Genomic DNA, 23,506 nt, shown 5'->3' with positions numbered 1-23,506 from the left:
AAGCAGAGAAAGAAAAATAGTCCTCAGTTAGCAGAAGGAAACGCAGCTCGAGCTTTTAAAATGCAAAAGCAGAACAAAAATCATGAACTGAGAAAATGGAGAATCAGATGTGAGGATCTGTGTCAGAGAGAAGAATGCAGAGAATCAGGGTGATGGTAAAACATGAGTTTCATTTATTATCAATCATTTAATCTTCATGAATCTAGAGTCAGGAAATGAGCGTTCGGTTGATTATTTCTTTAGCAGAGGGGATTGTTCTTGATGATTAATCTGATATTAGAAAATCTGATCAGTCACCTTTTCTTGGAGGAAGAACTAGTTAGGATTAGAAGGAGTTATGCTAGTAACCAGCACGAGGGGGAGGAGCCAAGATGGTAACTAGCACGAGGGGGAGGAGTCAAGATGGTAACCAGCTTGAGGGGGAGGAGCCAAGATGGTAACCAGCATGATGGGAGGAGCAAGACGGTAACCAGCATGATGGGAGGAGCCAAGATGGTAACCAGCATGATGGGAGGAGCCAAGACGGTAACCAGCATGAGGGGGAGGAGCCAAGGCAGTAACCAGCATGGGGGGAGGAGCCAAGACAGTAATGAGCATGAGGGGGAGGAGCCAAGACAGTAACCAGCATGATGGGAGGAGCCAAGATGGTAACCAGCATGATGGGAGGAGCCAAGACGGTAACCAGCATGATGGGAGGAGCCAAGATGGTAACCAGCATGATGGGAGGAGCCAAGACGGTAACCAGCATGATGGGAGGAGCCAAGACGGTAACCAGCATGATGGGAGGAGCCAAGATGATAACCAGCATGATGGGAGGAGCCAAGACGGTAACCAGCATGAGGGGGAGGAGCCAAGGCAGTAACCAGCATGGGGGGAGGAGCCAAGACAGTAACCAGCATGAGGGGGAGGAGCCAAGATGGTAACCAGCATGATGGGAGGAGCCAAGATGGTAACCAGCATGATGGGAGGAGCCAAGACGGTAACCAGCATGATGGGAGGAGCCAAGATGATAACCAGCATGATGGGAGGAGCCAAGACAGTAACCAGCATGAGGGGGAGGAGCCAAGGCAGTAACCAGCATGGGGGGAGGAGCCAAGACAGTAACCAGCATGAGGGGGAGGAGCCAAGACAGTAACCAGCATGAGGGGGAGGAGCCAAGATGGTAACCAGCATGATGGGACGAGCCACGACGGTAACCAGCATGATGGGAGGACCCAAGACGGTAACCAGCATGATGGGAGGAGCCAAGACGGTAACCAGCAAGATGGGAGGAGCCAAGACGGTAACCAGCATGATGGGAGGAGCCAAGACAGTAACCAGCATGATGGGAGGAGCCAAGATGATAACCAGCATGATGGGAGGAGCTAAGATGGTAACCAGCATGAGGGGGAGGAGCCAAGGCAGTAACCAGCATGGGGGGAGGAGCCAAGATAGTAACGAGCATGAGGGGGAGGAGCCAAGACAGTAACCAGCATGAGGGGGAGGAGCCAAGATGGTAACCAGCATGATGGGAGGAGCCAAGACGGTAACCAGCATGATGGGAGGAGCCAAGATGGCAACCAGCATGATGGGAGGAGCCAAGACGGTAACCAGCATGATGGGAGGAGCCAAGATAACCAGCATGATGGGAGGAGCCAAGACAGTAACCAGCATGAGGGGGAGGAGCCAAGGCAGTAACCAGCATGGGGGGAGGAGCCAAGACAGTAACGAGCATGAGGGAGAGGAGCCAAGACAGTAACCAGCACGAGGGGGAGGAGCCAAGATGGTAACCAGCATGATGGGAGGAGCCAAGATGGTAACCAGCATGATGGGAGGAGCCAAGATGGTAACCAGCATGAGGAGATTTAGATTAAAGATTAAAGTCCCATTGTTGTCACACACACAGGTGTGGTGAAAATTGCCCCCCCATGTTTGACCCTTCCCCGGGGAGCGTTGAGCTGCAGACACTGCCATGCTCGGGAACTTTTGGTGGATTAACGCACAATCCAACCCCTTAATGCTTCGTTGCAAGCAGGGAGGCATAGGTCCCATTTTTATAAAGTCTTTGGAATGAACGCCAATGTCCCAGTCCCATGGCAGACACTCTACCACTAGGCCACTGAGCTGGCTAAAGGGGGCCAAGATGGCAAGTAGCATGAGGGGGAGGGGCCAAGCTCGTAACCAGCATGAGGAGGAGCTGTCGAGATGGTATCTAACATGGGGGGGGGGTCAGAATCTAGACCAGCAAGAAGAGGAGGTGCCAGACTGGTGACGCATTGAGTTTTCACGTGTTGCCACTGTTTCAGCTCTTCAGATTCTCCGTGATACCTGTTGAGCTAATTTGTTCATTTCCTGGGATGAGAGGAAAATCCTTTCCAATGCCCATCTGGCTTTAGCTATTTTAGTTTACTGCTACCAGAAAGCATCTAAAGCTGTTGTAGCGAACGCGGTCACAGAGATGCGCTGAACACAAGTCCCCGTTTCTAGGTCCAAACGTCTTTTGTTGTCCGTGACTTCAAACAGTGTTTTTCGTTTTGGGACTCTGTTTGTCCTGAAGAAGTGGTAGCAGCCGGCTGCTTCTCCTTCTCTGATATTATTGAGGGGAGAGTCTCTCACACCAGAGGTGTTCTGGTGCTGAATACGTGAGCGTGAATTCCTAATTATTCATCAGCTGGGCCAAATAAAACTAAATTATTGCAAAAACTAAACATCAGATGTGTCAGGTGGCATTTTGAGAGAGATTGGGTGGTTAAAGGAGAAAAAAGCGATACAAATGTTTTCCGAATTACATTTTAATGCCAATTTTGACCAATAATATTGGCAGACCAATAATATCGAACATCCCTAGTTTAAAGCTAATTTGTTTTCCAAATTTCTTAAAGCAGCTTTAAAAGGACATTATGGAAGTGTGACAGCCAAAACATGTGTAGAAATAATAAATGTCTTCTTCATACATTCTCCTGCAATGCCCTGGTCCTGTAGAATGAGCCCTGGCATTTTTACTGTGATTGCCTGTTTTTCTGTAAAATCACAGAAAAAGAGAGATGCTCGGGTCGAGCAGGCTGCTTCATGCGCGTTCACGCTCAGGCATAGCCCGTAGCATTTGCTATCCGTAGCTTTAGCAGCAGAGAGAGAGGCAGTGCCACTTTGTCGCTGTTCCTAACGCCTAGTGACAAAGCTAGCTACATTTCTGAGGACCCTTAGCTACTTTCTGTAGAACTTTCTTCTAGATATTTCCTGCAAATTAGCAACAAAATAGCTATTTTCACTCCGAACCGTTCTTTGAACGTTGTTTCAGCTGTCATCAAGGATATAAATGTGACCGATGAAAAGGACATCACTGGCACTTTAGCTCACCTTGCAAGCTGTTGGACTCTCGTGCAGAAGACCTGGGTTTGATTCTGGATGTCAACATAGTTTATTTAGAGTTTATTTTTTACATTAATGGTATATATTTTTACAGTAAGATGCCCAAATTCTTATGTGAGACTCGCCGAACGGCATTGAATTCACAGATAAAAAAGATGTGGGTTCAACTTTCATTTTGGAACAATTTTTCAAGCAAGGGAAGGGAATGATCTGAGCATGCAGGAGGACTGACCCATCATAAACCTTTGTCGGCTGTGCTGAAGAGAAAGCTACAGAAACACATTATTTAATTAATTAGCTGCACGTTCTCCTGTCCTCTGTCCTCCGCCCCCCCCCCCCCCCCCACACACACACACACACACGGGACTGTCTCAGCCGTTATTTTCGTTAAGGAGTGTGCACGTACAGCATGCGCGCCTCGTGCACGATTCTACTATTGAAGCTGCCGTTATGCTTTTGGCCTGAGGGGGCGATCACGAGCATAAAAATTCAAAACTCCGCAAAGTCCCTTTAATAGTGAGCAGTTTCTTCTTAATGGAGGTGGCGATCAGAGCTCAGATGTTTTGAAGCTGAAACATCAGAGTCCACGTGGAAGATCAGAATCTGGAAACATTCATACCAACAACGTCTGTCACGATCTGCCCCTGCCCGCCTGATTACCCTTATTGTTCTCACCTTTCCCTCGCTTACCTGCCCATGTTTCCCTAATTAGCCCTCTGTATTTAAACCACCTGTTTTGCCCCTGTCCTTTGTCAGTTCATTGTTGCTGTCTGCTGGTGTTCCTGCTCATCCCATCCTGCCATTAAACCATTTTTACTTTTATTGAAGCCTGCATTTCTCCTCCTACTCAGCTCAACCACACATGGTCCATCATCTCCACCTCCGTGATAACGTCTTCTTGATTTGTTTTGGTTAATCAACCTCAGAATCCTCCAATACCAGAGCAAAGCACCATGGGAGAAGAAGCCACCAACCAAAACAAATCAACCAAAGACTGATGGTTAAGAGGAGAAGTCAGAAGAGACAAGAAAGCAGGAACGCACGCACGCACGCACGCACGCACGCACGCACGCACGCACGCACACACGCACACGCACACACACACACACACACACAGAGGACGGAGCAGACCAGGGGGAAACAGCATCACGATTTCACTGAATCCTTAAGGAGGAACGTCTCGGCTGCAGAACTTTGAGTCCTGGTGAAAACTGAAGGACGAGGTTCCAGATGTTCTGCTATCTGGAAATTAAAGAACAGCATTTTAGATCAAGAAAACAATTCCAGTGAAAATTTCGTGGTTTCAGCAGGAAATAATGTATTCCTCCATCTTTGTTTCTCCTCCTCCTCCCACTGCTCCTCTTTACTCCTTCCTCGTTTGCCCACACCCCGAAACTTCCTTTTTGTTTTCCTTTTTCTGTATCTCATCCTCTGGTTTTGTTTGTCCTCCTTCCTCCTCTCAGTTCTCATCTCAGAGGTCACTCAGCTTTGACTTTCTAGGTTGATGACCAGAAGGTGGAGAGGAAGTGACCTCCACCTTTAGAGCTGTAACTCAGACCCAGAATGCTGCTGCTGCTTTTAGAGGAACAGCTTGGTCAGGCAGAACGGAACCAGAACCTTAAACTGAACCTTCGGATGCAGTTTTGTCCCCGTATCTTCTGATGTTTGGGTTCTTGCAGGTAAAACGGGAATCCGTTCCACTTTGATCTGTGAGAACCTCATCACAGAGCTCTACTGGAATCTTTAGACGGATCCATAACAGATCCGTGAGCGAGCTGACATTCCTTTCAGACGTGTCAGCACAGCTTCTGATTCCTGGTGGTGATTTAAAGACTCAGCCATGTTCAACTGCTGCGTGAGAGGTAGAGGAAGAGGAGGAGGAGGAGGAGGAGAACAGCAATCATCATGTGTTCATCTGCTGCTTCAGGGGCAACACTCACACGTGCACACTCTTCTGTGCGCTCACACACTAAAAGCTTATGCGCATAAATGCTTTTCCACTGGCCTTAACCAGACAAACCATCAGTTTGTTCTGGTGGTTCGGCTCAGAAGGTTCTGTTGGTTCTGATGCCGCACTGAAACATTTAACAACTTAAATGTCTCCATTTTTTTCTGGGAACCGTACAGAATGTTTTATTCCCTTTAACTGGTCGTGTTTTTATAACGTAGGGAGGCTGGATTTCATTCAAAATCTGTGTTTTTTAGTCATTTAATTATTTTATAATCAACTTTTTACCTTTAATTTGAATAAAATGTCCAATTACAATGTTTATTTATTTACTGTTTATTTATTTAATGTTTATTTATTTACTGTTTATTTATTTAATGTCTTATGGTGCTAATAATCCTAAAGAGTAAAAGGAAACTTTACGCCACACAAAAAGCTTTTGGGTCTCAGGAGAATATTTTTACACGGTGGACTGGGTTCTGATCCCTAACCCAAACTGACCCAAACCCGTTCAGGAACAAATAACATTTTTCTGAATAAGAATCAGATTTTTTTTAAAATGTGGAACAAGTGACTAAAATCTTTCTATTTTCATTTTTTGTTGCATTTTTATCAAACTGACCATTATTTTTCATGATATTGTTTTATTTTAGGTGATAGTTGATCTCCTGAATAACCTTCTCTGTCTGGTCCAGACCCATCGGCACCAGGACGGCTCAGTATGAGTGTATCGTAACTCACCTCATGCGTAGGAAACTTTTGGGCCCAGAGGGAAAAGAAACAGCTGGTAGAGAGATGAGGTCATCAATGGAGGCATGATGGCGTATTTCAACATCTGGCTGGCTTCCAGAAAACTTTAATCCATTAAAGTATAAAACAAGCCCGAGAGGTGGGCGTCTCTCCAGAAGGTGCAGACTCTCATCAGCGTTCTTTGGGTTATTTTTGATGGTCGCCATGAAACCCAGTTAGAAAAAAATGGAGGTGGGGATATAGCGGCGTGTCCCTTCCCCAAAACCAAGATACCAGAGTTGTTTTAATAAATCTACACCTTAAAAAACTTTCAAAACACACGTTTTCAATCCAGAATGCCGATATTTTATATTTTGAAGCATCACTTGTATGATGCTGTTTGATACAATTATGAAAAAAACAAATAAAAGTAAAATTCAGAGTTTTCCACGAAGACAACGGCCCAATACCAGTGCTCTCCCTGTGCCCTGCCGTCTTCAGCAAAGAGCGCTCGGAGAAAGTACGCAGTAAGGGTTAGGAAACAGGGACCATAACGCATGCCGCGATGCTGGTTGCTGTGATAACTTTTTAAAAGAACTTTGTTAACAACTAAGGTAACATGGATCAAGGGTGCAAAGGGGGCATGATCAACTTCCGCACTTGAGAATCGGGCCACCCTACGCACTCGCGCGATGGGATTAAGCATGGAAAAGTGAGGATTGGGATTGGGCCATAATTACAGGATTGAAGCAAAAAGCAAGTGGCACTGGCTACTTCCAGCTTCTGTGATCATCAACCAGAGGTTAGAAATGGAGGAGACTTCCTGATGTGACCTCCACGAGTGAGGTGTTGTTTGTGAGGAGACTCCATCCACAGCTTTCGCTCATCCTGGCCAGTAAATCAGAGTCGTGTAAAATTAAAGATGCACCGATTTGTCTTTTCATTTCTGTCCTTCCTGGGATTATTTAAGTTGTTTTCTAGCCAAAAAATGAGCACAAACACTCAACCGCAACCACGATTTACTGCTGAAGGACACTAAATGGCTGCAGAAAGGCACTGAGGGGTCACCATTAAAACAAGGAGACCACATAAAGAGGAGATGATCTGAAACAGAGACAACTTGAACACAGACAGAAAACAACCACACGAAGACAAAAAGCAGCAACAGAAAACAAAGAGCAGCTTCAGGCTGGAGCTGGAGACCAGGAGCACAAACTTGGATGAATCTATGAAGCAGAGCCTGAAATCAGAGCTCTCTGATTGGACAATAATCTGAATGTTTCCATGACGACTGAGGGGTGAAACATTTAACATTTCTGGGATTTGAGTTGCAGACGCTTTAAAAACTCCGTTTCTCATAAAAACACATCTTCTGTCGGCTGATTTTATAAAACATGTGAGAAAACACCAGGGGCGGCGTTAGGCCCGGCTACTTGGGCTGAAGCCCCGAATCTCTCATGATAAGCCCCGGATCTAAATCGCGGAAGTAACATGCAGTACCAAAGTCCAACAGAGAGGGCGCAGCTGGCAGTAGTTTGTATACAGCCTGCCTGAGCCTCCACCACTGAAGAAGAAGCCCTTCAGCAGCCGGCTTCTTCTACACTCTCTGCCTGAAACGCATGAGTGAAGATGGACATAAGAACGTTTTTTAGACCAAAAGTACAACGACAGAACCCCAGCTTTGATGAGACTGGTGCTGACTCAGGTTTGTGAGTCTTATTTGAAAATATTTGTTGTGCTGCTGGTTTGCCTAAAGTTAGCTTACTATCAGGTAAAGTTGTTGGAGAAAGAAAGGGAATATTTACTATCATCTCACACTAAACACTAACAGGAACAATACTCTGCCCTGAAAATGCTTAATATGTAGCTTCAGATTAAAAATTATGTGGTACAAGACATATATATATATATATATATATATATATATATATATATATATATATATATATATATATATATATATATGATGTTGACTAGTGCGTGTCACATGTGTGCGCGCACGTGCGTGTGTGTGTGCGCGCGCATGTGCGTGTGTGTGTTAAGCCCCGGATCTTCTTCAGTCCTACATCCGCCCCTGGAAAACACCAGGAACCGTTTAGAAACCAGCAGAGAAACGTCATTCATCACCTTCAGGCTGGTTCTGGTTCTGCTGTTAAAAACATGTCCATTTTTATCCATCCATTCATTCCCTGATTCTGAAACATGTCAAACTTATAACCGGAGAGTTTTGTTGCTGATCCAGAACCAGAACGATCTGGGTCGGACCCACTCAGCGGTACCTGGTTTATCCTGGTTTCTGGCTTCTTCGTCAAACCCAAACCCAGAAGAGGAAACCCCTCCTGAGTTTTGAACCCGCTAGAGCTCGGTTCTGGGTTTATTTCTGTCCAGGCCCGTCTGAAACACCCAGAAGGGGCTTTCTCTCCGCTGCAGGCGGAGAACGGAAGGCTGCTTCTGTGTGTTTGTGACGTAACGTGACTGGATCTCGGTGCTGTTTACTTTAACTTGTTCCCATGAAACCAAACGACCTTCGACTCCTTCTCTCCCTATAAATGGATCGTCTGGTAGCGTTTTGGTGACCAGTCAGACTTAAAATGGCCCGGGGGGGGGGGGGGGGGGGCAGTCTGGGCAGAGGAAAATATTCTCTGTATCAGGACATAAAAGCCAGGAGATCTGTGCCTCTGCTCGGTTCTCTGAGAGTCCCACCAAGCGGTCTGGTTCTGGTCTGGACTCAGACTGGACCACTGGAGAAACTTGACTTTTTGTAGTTCAGCTGCTGTGTCTGGATCATGGTTCTGTTTCATGACCCCCTTTGATCCAAGATGGCCTCACATTAGCCTCTAGGCGAGTTTGGCATCCAGAGCAGCTCATGGTGAGCTCAGGTGGTTCCTGTTGGGTCAGAACCAGCCCAGATTATCAGCCCTCCACCATCGAGTGGACATCTGGAATCAGCTGTTTGTTCTGGTCCAGTTCTGTGTGTTTAATTTTACACGATTAATTCGTTTTAAAGTAAAAATCTATAGATCAGAATCTGAAATCGTTTGAGCATCCTGACATCACCTGGACCACCATGTCAGTCTCTCCTCTGAGGGGAGAAGATTTTCCCTCGTTGGCCAGAACCGATTAATAAAGGTTAATGAAGGTTTCTGATTCTGAGCATGCTCAGTAGAGACGCCTCTGAACCACTTCCTGTTCCTGAGACTTTACAGAGGAAGAGAACAAAGATGGCGGTGGGTGTTGTTGGGTCAGAATGAACTCAAGGGCAGAAGGAAAATAACGCATTTTGTGTTTCCAGAGAAGCTCCACAGATAGCAGAGCCCGTTACCATGACGACATCTATCAGCATAAAACATGCTGGCTGGGATCCTCTCAGCTCATGAATGTGCTCTCACAGTGATCCTCACCTCCTCCAGATGATGTCACCGATGGAGGATTTCGGTTGACTCATGTCGTAACCATCACTCCCAGTTTCAGTTCAGACCTTTTGGGCAGAGGGAGTCTTCAGGGTCTAATTTTAGAGTTGTGTGTTTTATTGCAACACCAAGGACACACACACTCCAGATGTTTCCTGTTGCACAAGTCCAGAGAGACCGGGCTGGAGTGAGCCAGCTGGGCCCAAACGGTGAAGCAGCCCGGAGACGATGGACTGGCTCACGTTAACTGCTCTGGGCTTCTGGGACTTGTTAAACACCCACAATGTGGAGTTCGAACCCCTGAGGTGAGACCCGGCTCTACTTTTGAACTTACTCCCCTGGGACGAGCCAGCTGAGGTCCCTCATGGGAAATCTCCATGTAGCAGGAGAAAAACCCACTTTCATCAGGCTCGAGTCTGGGTCTTCTCCCAGAAGGACACCTCCCCCTAGGAGGTGTCCAAGGAGCATCCACACAAGATGCCTGAAGGCCCTCAGCTGGCTCCTCAATGTGGAGTTCCTGATTGATTTTTGAAGACCTCACCTGGTCATCAAACCCCCCCCCCCCCCCCCCAACATAAGCTGTACTTCCTCTGGATGTTCAGGAGGAAGAACCTGATGAGGAAACTTCCAGTGGCGTTCTACCAGGTAACCGTGAAAACATCCTCCAGTACCAGTCTTTGTCATCAAATCTGCAGCAGGGGTCACTGGCTGTCCTCTGCACTCCCTCAGGCAACATCAGTGAGGCCCAAAACATCTTCAGATTCCCCTCCCACACTGGTCATCAGATCTTTGAACTCCTGCCATCCGATAGGAGCTACGAAACCTTAAACGTTGCTGTCCACCTCCACCTAAAGGACAAAAGACTCTCCTCGGGGAACAGAAATGTTCATAATCTGGACAGAGAAGGTTGTTGACTGAAGAATGGGGAAAGAAGCCCTCATAGGTAAACAGAGGAGGTTGGAGGCATCACCGTTCTACTGTGAGTCTGATGGAAGACGGACTCCCACACCTTCAGACCGCTCCTGCACACCAGCAGGAACCACGGGGCTGACAGAGCGGGACTGGTCCGCTTTGGAACAGGAGACCAGATTCTGCAGAACATCTGATCTTCATCTCGGTTCTCTTCTGTGCTAAATGAATCAGTCCTCCTGAGTCAAACAGCTTCATCAGATTGGAACTAAGCCTTGTTGTTTTACTTCTGGAGCGGTTCCGACTCCAGTTAATGATCCATTATCTGTTAAATAATATTTAACCTGATTAAAGTTCATGCAGATACTCATCTGATAACATAAAAGTGTGTTTTCCTTTACACGAGCTAACACACACACACACACACACACACACACACACACACACACACACACACACACACACACACACACACACACACACACACACAACTGTCCCCCAAAGAGGATGTTTAACGTACTGATGCAGGGTGGAGCGGGGTCCCAGACTGAAACCAACGATCACAGATATGAAATCAGAGGATCTTTACCTACTGGAGTGAAAATAACTCCTGTTTTCTTTTTAGACAGTTTGATTCTTCTCATCTAAACATCAAACTGATAGCGCTTTAAATCCTGACTGTGTCTAAAACGAGATCCTGAGACGACTTAAAGAAAAGCTCCTGGGATTTCTGCTTCTGAAGCTTCTCAGCTCAAAGCAGGTCCCAGCTGAGCAGAACCTCCTCCCATCTGATCGAGGTCATCAGAAGCGTCTTTGATCTGGTCTCAAACTGGGGTTCCTGCTCCACCAGTGGGTCTCAGTCGCCCCCTAGTGGTCAGAAGCAGGAGTGTTGGTGTTAAATGTTTTCTCGAGTAAATGCCTGATTGTGTTATTCACACAGAACTTTAAATGATTTAATTTGAAAGTATTCTTTATTTAGCATGACGTTTTGTGATGCTTACATAGCATTTAGGCAGATTTTGTGCTGCAGGCTCCGTCTCTACTCGTCTCTGTGGGTGGTTTCTATCGTTTCCTGGTGTTTTCCAGTCTAATACAATAATAACAACTTGTTTCAGTGCCTCAGGATCCAGAGATGATTTCTGCAGATAAAAACTTCATTTTAGAGTTTTATTGAATCCTTTCAGGATGGAACTTGGCTGCAGCTTCACAGCCGACGAAGACCATAAAAGAAAAGTGCTGAAGTTTAATTTTATAAACGTAATTTAACAATCGGAATGTCTGGGTCCAATCCCTGAACTCTGTGTGTGTGTGTGTGTGTGTGTGCGTGCGTGCGTGCGTGCGTGTGTGTGTGTGTGCGTGCGTGCGTGTGTGTGTGTGTGTGTGTGTGTGTGTGTGTGTGTGTGTGTGTGTGCGCGCGCTTCTACAGCTGATTCAACACAAACAGAAAAACACGAGTACGATTTCCAAAAATGGAGCCAGAATTTTCCGTGTTTGTAACTGGGAATTTCTCCTCTTAGTTTCCTGATTGAACTAAAACAGCTTTTCCCCGCTGGTCGATCTTGGTTCAACTATCTGGCACATGAACCAGGAAGCAAGGGGAATTAGGTTTAACAAAAACTGACCAGCTTTTGCCATTTAGGGGTTAATGAGGCGGCTGCAAAGGTGCTGTGATGGGTAGAATACATCATATATGAGATAAAGTCATATTTAAAGTGTTGGAGGCAAAATGAAAGCTTTGATCAAACAACAATGTTAAATATGAAGAAAAATTATATGAAAAAAAAGTGAAAAAGATCAGTTTTTCGTGTAAACTCTTCTTAAAACTTGACATCACCTTGGTGTCAGACGCCAAACTCTGAGGTTATTTTCACAGGAAACGGGTTTGCAGCGACGCACAAATGAGCTGTTTCTGCCAAACATTTCATTTCTAACACTCATCAGAAATGTCAGGTTTTTTTTCCAATAATTACTGACGCGTTTAACTTGTTTTGTCAAGCAAATATTCATCAACGGTCGTTAGAGGTGTAGCGGAGGATCCTTTTCTTCCAGGTGGATCATCTGAACCATTGGTCCACACAACTGTCAATCATTCTGGTGAAGCTTTCATACAAGCCATCGTTGTACGTGTTTGTTCCTAATAAGCTTTATGCTAGACGCGTCCGCGAGGTCCGCACGGCTCCGCGCGGTGAAATTGCATCATTTTAACAACCATGCCCCTCCACCGCGTCTCCGCACGGCACAAACTTTCCGCACCGCGCACCTAGGAAAATTTTTAACCACGCGGACGATCGGACGTGGAAAAACATGGCGCACTGGCAAGAACTAGTATGGCAGAGGTTGGTAAATACAGACATTTGTATGATTCAGCTCTCAGAGATCACCGTGATCAACATGTTGTTAATAATTCTTGGAGAGAAATAGCTCGCACTGTCGGAAAAGACGAGGACGCTGTTAAAAATGCTGGAATGCCATGTTGTACACAGTAATTTCTACTTCTACTATGGTGTAGTGTTGGATGCATGCCGTAGAGCTCCATGCTGCCCCCTACAGTTTGGGAGAGTATTGGCTCGCCGCAGAGACAAGCCGCATGAACCATAAACGCTGCGAGTTGTGAAGCGCGTTCCATCCGCGAGCCGCATCACCAAGCGGAGAGTAAATGCGTCACGCATAAACCAAGCTTCAGGCTTGAGCCGGACAGATTTCCCTACATGTGTAGCTCACGGGTGACGACTGATGAAGATATCGCGTTTGAGTTCATACTTGTTCAATTTTTATTTTAATTCTGAAGTCTGTTAGCAACCGAAACACATCCTCACGTGCTTGTGGATAAAATATAATGCTCATGGAGACATGACTGTAATAATAAGTAAATGTTATCAGCAGTGTGCTCATAGGAAACGTGACAAAAGAACACAAATCTCATTTCTCTTTACGGCCTATATAGTTATCATCAACATAACATGACTTACAGAATACATGTGACCAACTAACATTTCATGTTCTACTACCGGATGTTTGGATCAAAATATGAACCAATCAGATCTTAGATCAGGTGAGAGTCAGGCGTTTCCCGTCATCTTCTAGGTTTTGCAGCCGGTGGAGAGCAACTGCAGCGCCTTGCTCCAAAATCTGCGGCCGCCTTGATCTCACGAGGTTATCGATGCCTGCGTAGGCATGACGTCAGAGCAAGTCGGCGTCAAGTCGGACACAAATCTAACCGGCAAGCACTGCTCGCCGATCACCGGTGATCTAATCTGCGCAGAACTGGCTCATCTCGAACACGGCCACTGTTTTTGTTTGCTTTAGGGCTATGGTTAGGTTTAGGGGTATGATGAGGGGTTCTTTGTGAGTAAAATGTTGCAACTGGCAGCTGGGTGTGTCATGAGGGCCAGGCAAGTTGTGGTTGAGGTGAGGATCCAAGTCCAGGGGGGGGGGGGGCAGGCGGGAATGTTTTACAAGATACTTTATTGGGACGCCCACAGGACATTGAGACAATGAAAAGCCAAGGAATACAGAACTGGGAGGGTTTAAGAGGAGCTGGGATCTAAAGTGATTGGGAGATGAGAGGCAGGTGGGAGCAATTAGGGAAGACACAGGACTGAACAGAGTGGGGAGACAGGACAGGTGGTGACCGAGTGGAAAAAAGACAGATCTCAACGGGGGGACTCCTATCGGCGTAACACCTGTTTTCTGCCCGACAGGTAAGCTAAAGTTCGGCATGCTATTGGAGAAATTCATTTCAGACTACTGCTAGAAGAAGTGCTGCAAGACTGGCAGCTACTTTAGTGATGGGAATTCCGGCTCTTTTTAGAGAGCCGGCTCTTTTGGCTCAGCTCACCAAAAAGAGCCGGCTCTTTCGGCTCCCAAGTGGCTCCTCAGATTTTCTGTTGCGTAGAGTACATTTATAACCAAAATAATGCAAAACTATATGTAAAATGATTTACTAATGTAAAAAAATGCAATATATTAAATATTTATCATTTCAATGGATTTAATAACTGAACACTTTAAGAAATCTCCACTTTCCGACTGCTGGCGCTCATTTTCTCACCGTCTTCGTCGCACTCACCTCTCTCGCTCGCCTTTTTCTTCCTCCTCATTCCCTCTCTCTCCCTCCTCCCACATGTGCTCTGCTGTGTGTCTGAGTCTGATCCTCCCAATGACGAGCCGGCTCCTGTCATTCACTTCAAAGAGCCGGCTCTAAGAGCCGGTTCGTTCGCGACCGACACATCACTACTACTAGTAAACAGAGCGTGCAAGAGGGAAACTGGGCGTTCTCTCTCATCAGAGACAGCGGTTATTTCCTGAAATTTAGAAACCTCCTCCTCCAAAACTTTTAAATGTGTTGGTTCTGTTAAAAAACACAAACTAATCTCAGTTTTATTATTTACACAAAAAATAAACTTGATTTAAGGAATAAACAGAAGATAAAATAGTCTTCTCTTCCATGATTAGCCTGTTTAACATCATGACTGAGCTTCGTTTCATTTGAACTGAACTTTAAAAGGACTTCAAGTCGTTATCAGTTTTCGTAGAGTAGTTTTGAGGAAAGGAAGTCTGTGGTTGCACTCGAGCTCCTGTGCGCTTCTGCAGCGCTCCTCAGCAGTTTGGAGATCAGCGATCAGGACGCAGCCTCCTGCTGCGCATCGGTTCTCTGCAGCATCATTTCCTGTGCAGCCTGCTCCTCTGCTCCTCCCTCCGTCTGGTTCCCGCAGCAGGAGAACAACTTCCTGATTATCACTCTGAACGGTGCATCGAGGTAGAGGAAGAGCAGGGGGTCGAAGCAGACGTGCAGCACGCTCAGCAGCAGCGTGGACTCCTTCCCCAGAAATAGCTGCTTCTTAGTCTGGCAGTCCGTGATGACTTTGGTCTGGGCCAGCGTGTACGGCGTCCGCGCCACGTGATAGGGAACGAAGCTGAGTGTGTAGGCCAGCGCCATGGTGGCCACGCTCAGCACCACCTGCCGGTCACGCACCCAGAGTTTGGCGTCACTGCAACTGCGCAGGAGTGTTTTCAGAGCAAGGCCGCTGCAGATGAGCACAGCCACCGAGGCGTTGAGGAACAACGCCATGCAGAGGAAAACTGTCATGGTGTGCCAGTGGAGGCTGATGTCCTCCTTCAGAGAGGAACAGCTGAGGTACCGGCTCTCCTGGAGGAACAGCAGAGATTCACACAGTAACACATAAACGGAAAGAAAGGCTGAGTCATGATTTAAATCATACATGCTTAGATTCACTGCACAGATAAAGTCCTCAGAGCTGAGATTACCTACTACGGGTTCCGGCTTTAGGGGCCGATGCAAACACAGCTTTCAGCTGCCGGTAATGATTTTAACCAACGTCATCAAAGATTTTTTTGACGCTTTATTATTTATTTCTGATCTACGTGATAATTCAGACTCTGGAATTAAAGACTTCCAGATGGAACATCTGAATTGGCTCATCGCTAGTTCTGGTGAGTTCGAGGACTGGGGGAAAATACGCAATTTGTGAGTTTAAAATCAGGGATTCTGATCTGATCTCTGAGTGTTGTGTGTTGTCTAAAACTAAATTCAATTAAGATAATAGCTCATTCAACAACTTTGCAGAATCTTTGCTGCAACCAAGGCCCTGGGCTGTAGAAAGCAACAACGAGATGTCGGTTGTTGGCTTGGTAACCGGGTGGCTCACTGAGAAGCAACTTTTGTAACAACGTGGTGGTTGTTTGCTTTATCGACCACAACGTGCTCTTTTTAAGGTGCTTGTGAATACACTGTCACACTGCCACGAAGGGAAGTTTCTACTTTGCAGATTTTGCACAGTCTTCTTCCATCCATCCATCTTCAGTCACTTAACCGGGGTCGGGTTGCAGGATCACATCAGGACCACGTCATCTGCCAAAAGCAGAGACCTGATCCTCAGGCCACCAAAACGTTCCCCCTCCACACCTTGGCTGCTCCTAGAAATCCTGCCCATGAAGGTTATGAACAGAATCGGTGACAACGAGCAGCCTTGGCTGGAGTCGTACTCTCACTGGGAACTCACTGCCAGCAATGGAGACCAAGCTCTGACACCAGTCATACAGGGACCTAACTGCCATTATCAGAGTACATGGACGTAATTTTGGGGGGGACGGGGGGGACATCCCCCCCCCCCCCACACACACACACACACACTTTTTCCAAAGTCAAGTTTTGACTCCTGCACTTTTTACCATCCAAAAACAATATTACTCAATATTAAATTGACACAGGGCTGTGCAGTGGCACAGTGGTTAGAGCTGTTGCCTTGCAATGCGAAGGTCCTGGGTTCGATTCCGGGCCTGGGATCTTTCTGCATGGAGTTTGCATGTTCTCCCTGTGCATGCGTGGGTTCTCTTCGGGTACTCCGGCTTCCTCCCACAGTCCAAAAACATGACTGTTAGGTTGATTGGTCTGTCCAAATTGTCCTTAGGTGTGTGTGTGTGTGTGTGTGTGTGTGTGTGTGTGTGTGTGTGTGTGCATGATTGTTTGTCCTGTGTGTCTCTGTGTTGCCCTGCGATGGACTGGCTCTCTGTCCAGGGTGTGCCCCGCCTACTTGCCCGTTGACCGCTGAAGATAGGCACCATGATCTCATCATAGACCCAGGAGAAACACGTGAAACCATCGTCACTGACAGAGCTGGTGTCTGTATGTAGAGGAAACTGGAACAGTCAAGGCTAGGTTAGGTCTTAGACCCATGAGCAGTGTTACGGTACCTGGACCTGCTTTGTGGGAAGAGCCATGTTGGGCACCATGATGAGCAGCAGCAGCGTCCAGACGACCATCGCTAGCAGCCAGGCGAAGCTGGCCTCCTGCAGCCTCAGGGAGCGCAACGTGTGGCGGTCCTGCACAGAACAGAAGCATGAGACCTCCACCGTTGACCCCGACTTTCTGCTCCTGATCTGTCCTGCTTTACCTGCAGGTAGCGGTCAATGATGATGAAGGTGTGGAAAGCGATGGATGCATACAGGCTGATGTAGATGATGACAGCACTGGCCTGGCAGTGGATCACCATGAGGTTCCACGGCACTGCTCCCAGATCCTTTAGGACCTTGAAGGGCAGAGCAAAGAGCAGCAGGATGTCGGCCAGCAGCAGGTTGAGCAGGTAGATGCTGGTGCTCCTCCGAGGCTGCTGAGACACGACCAGTTGTAGACCAATCAGGGCACCTCCCAGCCTCCATTCAACATCATGAGTTTGACAGAAAACTTATCTGCTGTTTTAATTCTGAATGATGGAAAATGTTTGGATGTTTACCTCACCTGGGAGTTTGACAGTAATTTGGGGGGATTAACTCCTAATCTCATCGTGCATAAATGGACCCCAAGTCTACCTTACCTTCAGCTCTCTGAACAAATTTAACACCGTCCAAAAAATTCACCAAATAAAAGCTAAAAGTAAACAAAAAACTCCAAATGGGACAGAATATTTAACTTCACTCCAGGTAACAACTGCTCTGAGTGGTATTGGTTAGCTGTGGCCGTGTAACAGGTGACATGATGTCATTCCCACCGGCTGTCACTGTAAAGGGTTTATTACAGGAAATGTGTAAAAATGTCACATGTTGAGACTGTGATTAAATTACTGAGTTTGGAAATACACGTTTATTTATTCTATAGATAAAAACACACAGGAAACTCTTTGGTGCAGCTTGTCAAAATAAGGGCATCTAAGGACTTATAAGCATCCCTCTGTCAGGGCACGTTAGACCGATATGACCCAGCTTCACCTGTTCTCAGCCCTTAGTTGTATTTTATAACTGATTATCCTTGTTAAAATATGTTCATGACAACAAAAAGGGATTGTCATGAGAGCAACATGATTTCAAATTCTGTAAATCCGAAAATACCTGGAGTTCGCATTTTAGGAGACTACAGGTGCTGATTTTCATCCACAGGGGGCAGATTTACAGTTTGGTGGTTATTAGAACTGTACGGGGTTCTATTTCTCCAGTAGAATTAATTCATATAAATTAACACAAGTTACAATGTTTAACATTAGACCAATTTAACATTATTATTATTTTTTTATTAATATAATACTAGTAATAATAATAATTATATTATTATTAATAATAATATAATAATAAAAATTAATAATAAGAATGTTATTATTATTATTATTTATTAATAATAATAATAATAATAATTATTATTATTATTAATAAAAATTAATAATAACAACAATAATAATATCATTATGATTTATTATTATTGTTGTTGTTGTTATTAATATTATATAACAGCAGGACCACCAGATTTTAAGAAGGTGACCACTGGTCCAGATCGGATGCTGTAAAAAGGTGAATCTTCATTCTAGCCTTGAAGATCTCAATAGAGGTAGCCTAACTAACATCAAAAGGAAGCACATTCCAGAGAAGCAGGGCACGATGAGCAACCGCAGACGACCACCGCAGTACACAAGCTCAGTGGCCTATCTGGAACATGTGACTTCAGAAGTTCAACACATGGAGTGGTGCTAGATTGTTGAACTCTTTATAAGTCAACAGTAGGACCTTAAAATCTGCCCGAGCAAAAGCCAGAGGGGTGATTTCAGAGCAGGCATTATATAATCACATTTTTTTTCTTTCTTGCTAAAGTAAGTTCTGTGGCATTCTGGGCCAGTTGAAATCCATGAACATCCTTTTGTGGCAGACCTGATAGGACAGCAGTACAGTAATCTATGCATGTGTGACGCCAAACTTTGCTATACGCTGTTTATTTAACAAGAAAAAAACTACGAAATTTGAAAAAAAAAAAAAAAACACAGAACATAACAAAGAGCAGGTCTGGCAGTTTCCACTGTGGAAGTCAAAAGTCAGGGGCGGATCAAACCAGACTCAAGTGTTTGGACAGCAGTGGCCCTAGGACAGAGCCTTGGGGGACTATTGTACCACTTGTTTCTGAAAAACAGTCGATGAAAGAAACCTTTGGCGTTCTTTCAGTACGATATGACCAAAGCCATGTGATGGCATGCTGCGTTACACCTGTTTCATTCTCCAGCCCAGCTAGCAGTATGCTGTGGTCAACAATGTCAAACGTAACACTCATACCTAGTAACAACAGCGCTGAGGAACAATCGTTGTCTATATACAGAAGCTGGTCATTGACCACCTTAACCAAGACAGTTTCAGTAGAGTGATTCTGATTAAAAGCAATCCAAACTGCCTGTGATCCACTCTTTCAAGTATTTTCAACTGAAAATTTAAAAAAGAAATAAATCTTTTTTTTTAATGGTTTAACCCTCTGGAGGCAGGCGTTTCAGTCTGGCTTTAAAGCTTTTCATAGTACAGAAACGGCACTGATAAAGGTATTAAATTACATTATGTTGGAAACTGATAGGGGAAATCCTGTGCTACTTGTTTTGTTGGGCCTTACAGCTGCGTTGGACACTGTGGACCACGAAGTGTTGCTCCATCGTTTGGAGTATAATGTTGGAATCTCTGGTCTGGCCTTAGACTGGTTCAGATCTTATTTGAAGGATAGGACTGTAAGTGTAAGGATGGGTGGGTTCAGTTCTGGATTCACACACTGGCGGTGGGGGGTCCCACAGGGTTCAATATTAGGACCACTATTGTTTTTGATTTACATTTTGCCACTGGGAGACATCATGAGGAAGTATGGAATTCGATTTCATATGTATGCTGACGAGTGCCAACTTTACTTACCCTTGGATTATAGAAGCGACTGTCCCATTATTACCTTAATGCACTGTCTACCTGAAGCTAAGCCATGGTTGATGGACAATTGTTTATGTCTGAATGAAAGCAAGACTGAGGCAGTGCTGTTTGGGTTACATCGTGATTTAGAGCGATCAAAACTGGATTGTAGGGATACGAATGCCTACCTACGTTCTTCAGCAGGCAACTTAGGAGTGACATTAGATAACGCTTTCACCTTTGACGCACATGTGGGTGCGGTTGTATCGTCCTCTTTTTACCACTTGCGACGTCTGGCCAAAGTGAAGTCATTTTTAACTAGAAAGGACCTCGAGACTGTTGTGCATGCGTTTATCACCTCTCGTTTAGACTACTGTAACTCTGTCTTAACTGGGGTGAGATAGAGTACAGTAGCTCGTCTGCAGCTTGTGCAAACCGCCGCGGCAAGATTCCTAGAAGGGAAAAGGAAAAATGATCATGTGACACCCATCTTGGCAGATCTGCACTGGTTACCGGTCGTTTTTAGAGTGCGTTTAAAAATTATTTTATTGGTTTTTAAGGCATTGAACGGGATGGCACCAGAATATTTATCTGACTTGTTACAGCCATATATACCTAGTCGTTCGGTCCGCTCAGAGCGTCACCATATGCTTCTAGTCCCCGCAACTAGGCTCTAAACAAGAGGAGACGGTGCATTTTCGGTAGCAGGCCCGAAATTATGGAATGATCTTCCATTATCTGTGCGACTCTCCACGTCAGTAGAGGTTTTTAAGAAGGCGCTGAAGACCCATTATTATAATCTGGTGTAATGATTTAAATTACATGTTATTTAATAAGCCATAAGACATAAGATTCCATAGAAAATATGAAATCAACCATATGGAAATCAACCTTACTTTTTAACCAGAAGATTGGAACTTTTTAATGCAGGGATTAGATAACAGCTTCGTATTCACTCAGAGACAACAGAAGAGAGAGTCGAGTTTAACAGTTTAAAGATTTATTACTAAACAAATTAAAACTAGACTAACTTTAACACTAAATGTATGGTGTAACTAAGGTGAATGAGACGGAGAGTGGTGTGATATGGAATGTTGTTCAGAACCAGCAAATCCGAAGAAACGATTAGTTCTGATGGGAAATGAAGGTGATGTCTTTGCTCTAAGCTTTGGTTAGGAGATTCATAAACACCTTCGACGCCATTTGTCGGTCTACGTACCCTTAGCGGAGGTCCCCGTCTAGATCAGGAGGTGTAAATGTCCAGCTTGACCTTAATGGAGCCGGAGCCTGTGGGAGCAGCCGCAGCAGCCGACCACCAGTCTTGAGATACTTCCGGGTCACGACAGTTTATCGGCATCTAACAAGACCCAAAACGGGGTCGTGTTGGTTCAGCTTTTATTCTGAAAGGAACCGTTGCAGCAGGTGGAACAGCAACAGGTTTTATCCAGCTTGTCGTTGGTTCTTTCGGCTGAAGAGGAAAGTTACGGATTGGCCACTCCGACAACTTCTCTAGAACGCTTTGAACTGGCGTTAAAGATGGCGTGGGCATAGTTTTATACTTCGGATGTTTTGGTTTATGGTCGAATGAAAATATGACAGATTTACCAAACACCACCAAAACCACGCCTCCGTCAGATCTGGCAGATTCTGATTGGATCAGTAAAGCAATGTGTCGTCTCTTAACGCTACGTGAGATCAGTCCTGGTGGAAACATTTAAAGTCATATTACTTATTATATTCTATAGGATTATAATAAAGTAATTAATATTTTGATTTCACGGGTTGGTCACATCTTATTATTGACTAACACTTTGTTTGATTAGCTTTATTAAAATAGAGTTCCTTGATTTATTAAAAGGAGAGAGTCCATTCTTCATTCTTCTCTTGGGCTGGAAAGAAGCAAATGCATGAGACCTTGAGACCATATCTCATGCAGACTAGTTCTGTGTCAGAGGAGAGGGGGAATATGACTTTTAGTGGAAACAGTCATTTCATACCGTTACAGTGGCTTTTAAATCTGTGTGTTAACAGATGATGTTTTGTATTTTGCTGGGGTTTTTTTTTCATTTGGTTTCCTGTATATTCTTTGTTTTTATCTTTTTTAGTTTAGTCTTGTTCAGCATCTTGGTGACATAATGTGCTTTTGTAAATAAAGGTGATGATGACGATGACGATGATGATGATGATGATGATGATGATGATGATGGTTACCCCACGTACGTGTTTCATGAGCATTTTTAAACTCAGAAGTACCCCTGAAGGACTTAGTTGTTCATCCTTTTATCAAAACTTATTTTGAGCTTGAGAGGGTTAAGATGACATCTAGACACTCCTCATTACTTGATCTATCAGTCACGTGAAATAAAACTTGGACGGAGCTGCTAAGAGAGCTTGGAGGTCAAATCACAGGCTTTACGTTAGTACACATCAGCTGGTGAACACAAAGGGTCAGGATCAGACGGGACATGAGGCGCAGTCCTACCCCAGTTCTGCTACTCCGGATGAACGCCCACACCGACAGCAGGTTCCCAGGTAGGCCCATAATGAGGATGAGGATGTAGAGGACGACGAAGGGGCCCATCTGGTCGTTGACGATGCATTGCTTGTCCACGGAGGAATTGGAGGAGGGAGGCATCATGGAGGAGCTGGACTAAATGTGTGAGACAAAAGTCCTGCTGGCCTCACTCACGTTCGTGAAGCTGCAAAACCCCAAAGAGGAAGTCACACAAGTTCCAGCCAGGATCACAGAGCTCTATCCGGATGCTGCTCTGATTCGAGATTATAAATCTTCTGTTGACTCACTTGCAGCTCTTCAGCCTGCAGAGAGGAGATCAGAACTTGTAGCGACACCAGAAATCTGTTTGTAACGTTTTAGGTATTTGGATACTAATTCAACCTGAGAAAAGTGTGTTGATCGTTTCTACAACCCGTATTCAGGAAACGAAAGCTGGAAAAGTCATGTGTTCTGTCACAAAGTGAGGTTTACACATCAGAACAATCATCTGACCCTCGTCAGGTCACCAATAGGGTCTAACCTCAGACTAGCATCAGTCTGGGCTGTTATTAATGAAACTGTTTTCAGTAAATCTGCTGTAGAGCTGTTACCTGTTACCAGATGACTGATGAATAAACCTGATGTTAACCTTTATCTTTATCAAAAATCAATAAAATGAGAAAAACTCTGAGCCAACGGCTGCTTCAGCCCGAACGCCGGCACCCCAGTGAACCTCTGACCAGAACACCGTCCCATTCATTATGGCGCGGTATGGGGGCCAAAGTTAAGACTACTGCCCAGCAGCAGGAGGATATATAAATTCTGAAGCAAACTACCGACCTGATTAATGATAAGCTGGCGCCGGTAACTGAGAGGCTGGCGCTGCTTACTGAGGAATAGCACCTTTACCGGCATTATTACTAGATACGCTAGGGACTAGCAGCCCTCGGCTGGTCATTGACTGGTTCACACACTCCTTCTGCTGTCTATTAGCATGGATAGGCTAGCGTTAGC

General features: G+C 45.3%; 1 protein-coding gene across 1 annotated transcript; it reads right to left on the bottom strand.

The window, feature by feature from the left end:
• Positions 1-14,781: 14,781 nt before the first annotated feature.
• Positions 14,782-22,671, bottom strand: gpr171 (G protein-coupled receptor 171). Its single transcript, XM_054742344.2, has 4 exons — positions 22,459-22,671; positions 17,259-17,509; positions 17,054-17,187; positions 14,782-15,488 (listed from the first exon to the last, which is right to left on the bottom strand). Exons 1-4 carry the CDS (start codon positions 22,634-22,636, stop codon positions 14,966-14,968), a joined length of 1,086 nt encoding a protein of 361 aa, XP_054598319.1. The 5' UTR covers positions 22,637-22,671; the 3' UTR covers positions 14,782-14,965.
• Between the last annotated feature and the right edge of the window lie 835 nt (positions 22,672-23,506).

The sequence above is a fragment of the Nothobranchius furzeri genome, chromosome 13, assembly GCF_043380555.1.
Source record: "Nothobranchius furzeri strain GRZ-AD chromosome 13, NfurGRZ-RIMD1, whole genome shotgun sequence".
Taxonomy (NCBI): domain Eukaryota; kingdom Metazoa; phylum Chordata; class Actinopteri; order Cyprinodontiformes; family Nothobranchiidae; genus Nothobranchius; species Nothobranchius furzeri.
Note: the sequence above shows the minus strand (reverse complement) of the source record. Positions and strands in the feature narration are given on the sequence as shown.

What these genes read in the sequence shown, in the direction of transcription:
- gpr171 (XM_054742344.2), bottom strand. Translation starts at nt 22,636, where the DNA reads ATGATGCCTCCCTCCTCCAATTCCTCCGTGGACAAGCAATGCATCGTC. An exon ending in TCATTGACCGCTACCTGCAG is followed by an intron (nt 17,188 to 17,258) that starts GTAAAGCAGGAC and finishes TGTTCTGTGCAG; the next exon opens with GACCGCCACACGTTGCGCTC. An exon ending in ACAAAGCAGGTCCAGGTACC is followed by an intron (nt 15,489 to 17,053) that starts GTAACACTGCTC and finishes CCTCCAGGAGAG; the next exon opens with CCGGTACCTCAGCTGTTCCT.